The sequence below is a fragment of the Pleurodeles waltl genome, chromosome 6 (assembly GCF_031143425.1).
Source record: "Pleurodeles waltl isolate 20211129_DDA chromosome 6, aPleWal1.hap1.20221129, whole genome shotgun sequence".
Lineage (NCBI taxonomy): Eukaryota > Metazoa > Chordata > Amphibia > Caudata > Salamandridae > Pleurodeles > Pleurodeles waltl.
Window position 1 is genome coordinate 1,501,150,407 of NC_090445.1, and position 9,283 is coordinate 1,501,159,689.

At 42.8% G+C, this 9,283-nt stretch overlaps 1 protein-coding gene across 1 annotated transcript; it reads right to left on the reverse strand.

Moving 5' to 3' along the window:
* Positions 1 to 4,529: 4,529 nt before the first annotated feature.
* Positions 4,530 to 8,938, reverse strand: LOC138300991 (transcription factor HES-5-like). Its single transcript, XM_069240978.1, has 3 exons — positions 8,790 to 8,938; positions 8,384 to 8,561; positions 4,530 to 6,116 (listed from the first exon to the last, which is right to left on the reverse strand). Exons 1-3 carry the CDS (start codon positions 8,847 to 8,849, stop codon positions 5,884 to 5,886), a joined length of 471 nt encoding a protein of 156 aa, XP_069097079.1. The 5' UTR covers positions 8,850 to 8,938; the 3' UTR covers positions 4,530 to 5,883.
* Positions 8,939 to 9,283: the final 345 nt, after the last annotated feature.

Sequence of the window (9,283 nt, forward strand, 5' to 3'; positions counted from 1 at the left end):
ATATACCCATTTCAATTATTTATTATTACCAGTGAAACCAATATAACATCTCAACATTCACAAATATACATTTCTGACATTCAAAAACAAAACAAAAACAAATCAGTGACCAATATAGCCACCTTTCTTTGCAAGGACACTCAAAAGCCTGCCATCCATGGATTCTGTCAGTGTTTTGATCTGTTCACCATCAACATTGCGTGCAGCAGCAACCACAGCCTCCCAGACACTGTTCAGAGAGGTGTACTGTTTTCCCTCCTTGTAAATCTCACATTTGATGATGGACCACAGGTTCTCAATGGGGTTCAGATCAGGTGAACAAGGAGGCCATGTCATTAGATTTCCTTCTTTTATACCCTTTCTTGCCAGCCACGCTGTGGAGTACTTGGACGCGTGTGATGGAGCATTGTCCTGCATGAAAATCATGTTTTTCTTGAAGGATGCAGACTTCTTCCTGTACCACTGCTTGAAGAAGGTGTCAGTAGGACTGGGAGTTGAGCTTGACTCCATCCTCAACCCGAAAAGGCCCCACAAGCTCATCTTTGATGATACCAGCCCACACCAGTACTCCACCTCCACCTTGCTGGCGTCTGAGTGGGACTGGAGCTCTCTGCCCTTTACCAATCCAGCCACGGGCCCATCCATCTGGCCCATCAAGACTCACTCTCATTTCATCAGTCCATAAAACCTTAGAAAAATCAGTCTTGAGATATTTCTTGGCCCAGTCTTGACGTTTCAGCTTGTGTGTCTTGTTCAGTGGTGGTCGTCTTTCAGCCTTTCTTACCTTGGCCATGTCTCTGAGTATTGCACACCTTGTGCTTTTGGGCACTCCAGTGATGTTGCAGCTCTGAAATATGGCCAAACTGGTGGCAAGTGGCATCGTGGCAGCTGCACGCTTGACTTTTCTCAGTTCATGGGCAGTTATTTTGCGCCTTGGTTTTTCCACACGCTTCTTGCGACCCTGTTGACTATTTTGAAAGAAACGCTTGATTGTTCGATGATCACGCTTCAGAAGCTTTGCAATTTTAAGAGTGCTGCATCCCTCTGCAAGATATCTCACTATTTTTGACTTTTCTGAGCCTGTCAAGTCCTTCTTTTGACCCATTTTGCCAAAGGAAAGGAAGTTGCCTAATGATTATGCACACCTGATATAGGGTGTTGATGTCATTAGACCACACCCCTTCTCATTACAGAGATGCACATCACCTAATATGCTTAATTGGTAGTAGGCTTTCGAGCCTATACAGCTTGGAGTAAGACAACATGCATAAAGAGGATGATGTGGTCAAAATACTCATTTGCCTAATAATTCTGCACTCCCTGTATATTGATTGTGATGTGTACGATATTCTCACTACTGCTGTCTGACGCCTGAGCATGTAAAATTGGTGTAAACGGTTCGATCTTGTAATCTGTAAGTAATCTAGTAGGCAGTGCTTTAAATGAAAAAATAGAAGTGCAGGTACTCTGTAATAGAGTACCTGCTTGTTTCTGAGAAGTGCCGGTACTCTCCAATTAAAAGTATTACGTTTTTCTTGAGATATGCCGGTACTCTCCCTCTCAAAATAAAAAAGTGCCGGTACTCAGTACCGGAGAGTAACGGCCCATTTAAAGCACTGCTAGTAGGAGTATTGCTGTATATACTTGCAGGACTTGAATGACTGGTTACTTTGGCCTGTTAACCTCACATTTGTAATACTTGTGTTTTTTCCACACTTCCCCGTCGAATAAGAAACTTAGTTATAACATATAACTGAGGATCTACACCGAAGACGGAGAATTGAAAATGAAGTTAAGAAAGATACTAATAATATTTTGAAAAGTGAGGGCCATGTGATATTGTGTAACTAGATTTAACTGCCTGCGCGCGAAGTAGCTCTTTTAATGAGAAAGGTGCTGCGGAATTCACTATTTTTACACTATTTTTTAAAGTTTATAGGAGATGATGAGCCCCATTTTCACTGGGTTTAATAATATTTGTGTGGCACAGTACAAAAGCATTGGGCTTTTTGCCAATTTCTGTGGAAGTGTGCCCCAATTTTTCAAAACGTTTTTTTTGGGGTGGAGTGTTAGAGGAAAATTCTCCCTCCTGTCCCGAAACTAGTAGAAGTTATGCTTGTTCCCTATGCTCATTATCTGATCACGTTGGAGGTAGTTACATAACCGAGACCACTTTACACTCGTGTGATGGGAAGAGAGAAGGAGTAAGATGGCACGAGGTGATGAGGGCTGTGGGTGATGGAGTTAAATATCTAAGTCGCAGTGTGTTTTGTGTTCAAATGTGCATGCCAATAGTATGGCAGCTGTAGGTGGTGAAGTAGATGTGTCTGTGGTCATGTTCTGAGAAGAGGGAAGTGGGCGGGTAAAGGTGTACATCCTTTGCTCTCACAAAAATGAAAACATTTGAGCATGCAAATAAGATGTTTAAAACAGATGTGATCTGTGAAGAGAAAATTGAAAAAGATGCCGAAGCTGCGATTTTAGCATGAATAACCTTTTAGTTAACAGAAGCCGAGCTCGCGGGCTTCCACTGTGAGCAGCTCGTTCACGTTTTTTCTTATTTTCTGGTACTTGTAGTCTTGTTTACATCACTATAAATGCGGAACTATAAGTTTGTGGATCACAATATGGACGGGACGCACTATTCATCCATGGGGTTGGAAAACAACTTTTAAGCACTTTAGATTCTGAAGATTGTAGTTTCACTTTGTCCTTTCAATATGGGGCCTGCAAGGAAAAGCTTTCAAAGTGCCAGTTGTAAAAAGGTCAGCCTGGTTCACAGTGTAACACGCCATGGGGCCACTTGGCAGCAGTGCGGAAAACCCTACAAAATGGTCAACAAGACTTGAAAAGTAGCTAAGTTGGTTTTGCACTTTCACCTGCGTGTGAGCCGTGAGCCACAGTTTTAAAACCATTAGGATTCCGAACCAGTGCTTTAAATGGGCCGGTACTCTCCGGTACTGAGTACCGGCACTTTTTTATTTTGAGAGGGAGAGTGCCGGCATATCTCAAGAAAAACGTCATACTTTACTTTTAATTGGAGAGTACCGGCCCTTCTCTGAAACAAGCAGATACTCTGATAGAGAGTGCCTGCACTTCTATTTTTCCATTTAAAGCACTGTTCCGAACTTAAGAACCAGTAGGAGACTCATAGTATATTCTAATATTAGAGGGGCCTCCTCATGCCAGGTAATTAGGGACACTGTACCCCGTCCTGAACTTTTATTTATAAATCAGTGTCTTCAGGTATGTTAGTCTACTTAATTAAATGGAAGCAAAGTACACACTACAACAACCAAAATCCATTATGTGAGCTAGAAGATGTCACCTGTTCCTAATATTAAAGCAGCATTAGACAATTCATGCGCAATGTGTGCTATACAAGTTGCCAATATTTTAAAAATGCAATCAAGTGTATCTGCTTAATCCAGGATTCATTATTTGTAGGAACTTCGGCCCAGATTTATGTTTTTTTGCTGCAAAACTGAGCTAATGCAGTTTTGCAGCAAAAAGTTTAGCGCTGGCTTGTGTCACACCAGCCAGGTGCCGTATTTATTGAATGGCTCAAAGCCGGCGCTAAACTTGGGCTAGCGTCTTTAACAAAGACCCCTGGGCATGGCCATTGCCCCCTGTGCTATGCAGGGGCTCCAAGTCCGGGCACTTTAAAAAAAAAAAATACTTACCCTACTCACCTTGGATAGGGTCCCACATACTCTGGTGTCCCTCTGGTGTGGAGCTTTTCACCATTATTTAGACCCTCCTTCCACCAGTGTGTCATTTTAGCACGGGGAGATAAATATGGGGCTATGGGGATGGCACAATTTTTTAGATGGGAATGCCTACCTTGCATCTCATTGACCCAAGGTAGGTGCACACATCCAAAAAATGGTGCAAACTCCTTAATTTTGATGCTAGACGTGTATGACATTAAAATATAAATATGGAGTTAGGTTTGTGCCGAATTTGCATTTAAAAAAAATAACGCAAATTCGGCACAATTGAAATATAAGTATGGGCCTCCCTTTTTTTAAGCCAACATTGCTTAGAGTGCTATTTCATTTCTAAAACGCTACAGGTAAACAAGGAACTACAAGGCCCAGAGTGGGAGTTCTTAAAATTTCCAGCATGGGGGAGAATGCCACACGTATCCTGAGTTGAGTCTAGTTTGCCGCTGTGTTACTGTGCGTGTTTTAACACTTCTGTTAAGGGACACGCTTCAAAGGCTCCTAGCAGACTTTTGCATCACCTGGGCAACGAACGACGCATTATTGCCATCGCCGGCCAGGATAACACCGAGCACAAGGCAGAGTACGATGTAACTTTAAACACCTCTCTCCGGGTTAAGGGCTTCCACTCCTTAGCAGACCCGCTGAACTACATAGTGAACGAAAGGATAGGGGCAGCCTCCGAAGGGGAGGGCGGGAGAGAGCAACCGAGGGAATGCGTGAGTGAAGACATGTATGAAGCGTGTTGTATGAAGGAGCATGTCTGGTGTCGCACACACTGCATTAAGGACAAAAACTCCACAGTGATTTCAAACATACACTTTTATTACAATGTAAAAATGCATGTAATAAAAGAAAGCATACACAGTATGCAGACAGTTTATCGACCGTGTCCACTGCAAAGCTATAACAGGGCATCTGCAGTGAAACCTTTCACCTGTCAACCAGAATGTTGATAATTACATAGAAAAATATGGAGAACATAATTAATTACATTTTTAAAATGCAATGCACTGCTGTCAAAACGTTCACCTTTCTTCATCTTTACTATAAAGCACCAAATAGTATTTTCATACAAAAATAAAAGAAGTAAAAATATTCCACTTACTTTTTCAAACTATCTATGTGCATTCTCTTTTAGCCACCATTTGCCAGTATATATCAATTGTGTACATAGTACACTGGTTAGCTTCACCCTGTTCTGGGTATATAGCCAACAGCACTTTGCATTTTGGGACTTGAAGGTTCCCCAAGAATAGGTCTTATTATTCCCCATTAACGCGTGGGTAGTCAACCAGCTGAAAGTTTTTATGTGCACTCTGGGACTTTTATTTCTGAATTTATAATGGGACAAGCAGGACTAAAAGTCCCAGAATGCAAAGCAAAGCACTTGGACTTGATGAACTGCTCATGCGTGGACCTCGGAATCTTTCGAGGTCTAAAACACTCAAAATGATAAAACTGGAAAAGCTCCCAGAATGCAAAATGTGGCTAAGAAGCCTGGGCTGGCTGAAACTAAACCACATAGTATGGAATATGCCGTTCAGGTACAAACTAGAGAAGAAGGAAGCACTAGAAATCATATTTTGGCACACACAGACCATGTTATACAGTTGTTATGTGTGCTAAGGCAACAAACAAGGGGCAGTTATTCAACGTGACCCAAAGTGGACTGCTTATACAAAGTGGCACAAGACTTGTCTTTTGTTAAAAGGAATTCGTGTAGCAGACCTTACATTCATACCCCCATTGTAAACATATAATGCCATAACATTTAAACCTGGAGATGAGGCTCCTTCACAATGAAGATTTGCACCAGATGTGTGCATTAGAATATCTAAGGCAATATGGGCATTGAAAAACTCAATACTAGCAAACAGAGTGCTGGAATACATTACAAAACTATTTGCCCTGATGAAAAGAGCAAAGCTATTTTTCAAAAAATGTCTGCTTGCATAATAAGTAATGGAGGAAACGCTCCAATCCAAACTTCTTAAGTGTCACGCTTCTGAAGGCAGTCCATTATCTTCACAATTAAATACAAGGGGGAATAATATTCCATACAAAACAAGAGGAATTTTTACAGACTGTTCACAGAAGTCATATTGTTTCCTCTGGATGAGTAAGTGCTTCTAAGTAAAATGGCGGCAAGCCATTTCTACCAGGGCCTCCAGGGTGTGCTGATTGCCACATGGGGGCAGATGGGCTTGACGATTGGGTGCTGCTCCTTGCTGGTGGGAGCCATCTCCTTGGGCTGGGTATTGTGGAACAGCTTTGCGTAGATTCCTGCCTGGACGTTGTGGGCTAAGAGGAAGCGATATGCCTCCTGGAAGCATCTGGAATAGCCTTCTTGGAAGTCTGAGGATGTGTGTTTGTGGAAAGGCACAACAACTGGAAAGGAAGAAAAGGGGATGTGGATTAGATCAGTAGCTCAAATCCTCTATTTCTTCTACTGCAGATGTGCAAATTCAGAAAACACTGCCATATCACAACCACAAACGCACCATACTTGGTCACCTCCTGTGGACTGGTACTGGTAACTAACAGAATGCAACTGTGTGTGGCAATATTAGAGCATGCGCTGGTCAAAGCAGGAAATAAAAACTGCCTAGTTTTACTGTTCACCTCACTGGAAATATATGGCTGTGAATACACATTTATTATGCAAGTGGATAAGCATCATAATGAAGAGCATCAAATTCTGGACTTTCATGTGATAACCCAATGCATTTTGGGTGTTGTAGTCTTGTTTCCAATGAAGTAATAGGATTATCACACCACAAAACTGTTTTGTAGGTGAAAAGCTCAGGATGGGAGAAAGGCTGGGATGTCATTTGGGGGAGGGGCAGCAGGGGTCTCAGCTGCGACCTCTGGCTTGCCCCTTGTGACCCCTGGCACTGCCTTTGCGACCCCATTGCCTCAGAGGTGACAAAATCAGTCCAAGGCACACAAGGGCAGCCACACTTTCCTTGTTTTATGTCATTTTTTTATTTCACTAAGAGTGACTAATATGCTATTTTTAATAATTAGTGTGATGAAGAATGAATTACAATTTGCTGGAATACAACCCTCTCTGGCAGCTGAGGTAAGTAAAAAATTTGTTTAAATGTATGCTGTGTGAGCTCTTGCGGGTGAGTGTGCTTATGTGAAAACGGGTGTGTGCATGTGTAAATGTGTGTGTATGCATAACCATGCATGTGTGAGTGAAAGTAAAGGCTACATGGCGTGTGAAGTCACCTCCGCTACCTCTGGCATTTTGGTGAATTGATGTTCATAGAGAAAGGGTCTGTAGTTACCTGGAGTTAGGTTATCACCCTAGACAATCTAAGTGTTGTGTAGTACTCACTTATTGTAAGGTTATGGAGGGCAGTAAAAATGGCGGGCAAACCTGACCCCCACTAAAAGAGAAGTGATAAGAGAGAGGACGTGAATGAGTCAGAGAGGTGTGGGGAGACCCTTAACTACCAACTGAATGGAAACACAGGAAACTATCAGAAGAATAACAGTGCTCCATTTAAAAAGCAACCCAGGTAGTCTGTTGCCAAGTACTCTCATGACCTTGGGAAAAGTTCAAGCTATGTAAAAATGCCAAAAATAAAATGTGAGTTCAGCCTGTCACTCACAACTCTAATCTCATCCTCAAAGAATTAAGGACAAATCATTAACCATTAACCTTTTGATGTCAAAAAGAGATACCAGTTTTAGTGGTTGGATTGCACAGTGAGAAACCGGATAATCTGGGATCAATCCCAGTTTCCCAGCAAATGCTCTATTTCAGTGGTTCCCAAGCTTTTGACTTCTGTGGACCCCCTTTTTATCAATACTGGAACCTGGCGACCCCCAGTGAATCATTATTGGAATCCGGGGACCCCCACTGAGTCATTACTGAAAGCCGGAGACCTAATCTGTTAAAATTATTCAATTTTCTAAGTCATCGTGGACCCCCTGAGGAGGCTTTGAGGACCCTTAGAGGTCCCCAGACCACAGGCTGGGAACCACTGCTCTATTTCACTTAGCCATATTTTTTCATTATTGCATAAAAAAGTACTTTCAAGTAGGTGAGCTCAGGCTGTGCACTGTAAATAATCATTTTTTGTGTTTCATCGTCTATACAGTTGTCCAAATATAACAAGAATTTAGGCCGCACATATAGAGTACATAGGACAACTGACTTGCTCCTTAATTCCCTAAGAACACTATAATGCAGGTGAGGGCAGGAATGTTTCTATGTTCATGTTTAAAAACTCTAAATTGTATTTATACTTATCAAAGCAGATAAATAGTTTGATGTTAAAGAAATATTTTTAATTGAATTTTGAGTGGACTTTCTCATATTTTTCATGACTGTTTACATGATTTACATGCCAAATATTTTAAAGCTTTGCCCTTTCTGTTAATCTGTTGACATTTCCATCTCTAAGAGGGCAGTGACACTTTTAAAGGCCGGATTGGGAAGCATAGGGGTTGATAGAATGATAAAATAAAACTCAGTAAAGAGAAGATAACGGTAGTCACTGCCGTAATAATGCTAGGGTAGCAGGGGCTCGCTCACCTTAATGGAATTGACAATGCCTCTGTGGAACTAGCATGAAAAGGTAATGCGCACGAGCACCAACTGCAGTTGTGGGAAGTGAGGTCGGACTCAACGAGAAACTCACCGGTCTGCGCTTGTCTCTGCTCCTTCAAGTAGCTGACTGCCATCTCTAATATGTCGGCCTTCTCCAGCTTGGCGTTAGCCGACTGTGCCTCGAACTGCGTCTCCAAGAGTCGCTTTAGCTGCTCGATGCTGTTGTTTATGCGGTCTCGGCGCATCTTTTCCACCGCTGGCTTCCTGATCTGCAACACAGAGAGGACAATTTCCTTTAGCCAACATCCCATTGTCCGATTTGAGACATCATAAATTGCCTGATAACTTCGGGGATGGCATGGAGCTAGACAGTCACTTTGTTGATACCCTGTATAGCGCTATCATGATGCACCAGCAATTAGTATCATGACGCTCCTCCCACCACCGACCCTCCTACATTGTGTACTAAATAAAATGTCCATGTGTTGTTTACTTACTTTGTTTTTCTCTCTTGGTGTTAGCTTAGTAGGTTCTAAGCAGACTATGTTCGGAGCCATACTTGATGCTTGTCCGAGAGCTGTGTGCTCGTCCTTTGGCTGTTAAAGATCTGTTCGTCCTGTGTCAGTCTTCTCATATTTATACACCATCAGCGGCTGACAGTGCTGTGGGTCTCAGGGCCTCTGCTGGTTCCCACACTCCACAGCCAATCGGAGCAGGAGGGCAGACAATGGCGGCGTGCTTCCCCTGCCATGCTTCATTGACACCAAACAGCCCCGAGGATATTGACCTTCTCCCAGAGGGGCAGGTGGGGAGTGTGTGCAACATGAAAGACCCAGCTCCAGAGAGTGTGCTGTGAGCTGGGAAAGAGCCCGCCATGGAAGGAGGGGCGGATTAATGGCATTCCAAGGGCACGCGGGACCACATCACAGCAATTTGTGAATGTAGCTGCTGTGCTCGATTTGGCGGGAAGCGTTCTAATCCCAGCACAGCT

What these genes read in the sequence shown, in the direction of transcription:
- LOC138300991 (XM_069240978.1), bottom strand. Translation starts at nt 8,849, where the DNA reads ATGGCTCCGAACATAGTCTGCTTAGAACCTACTAAGCTAACACCAAGA. An exon ending in CACCAAGAGAGAAAAACAAA is followed by an intron (nt 8,562 to 8,789) that starts GTAAGTAAACAA and finishes TCTGTGTTGCAG; the next exon opens with ATCAGGAAGCCAGCGGTGGA. An exon ending in GCAGAGACAAGCGCAGACCG is followed by an intron (nt 6,117 to 8,383) that starts GTGAGTTTCTCG and finishes CTTCCTTTCCAG; the next exon opens with TTGTTGTGCCTTTCCACAAA.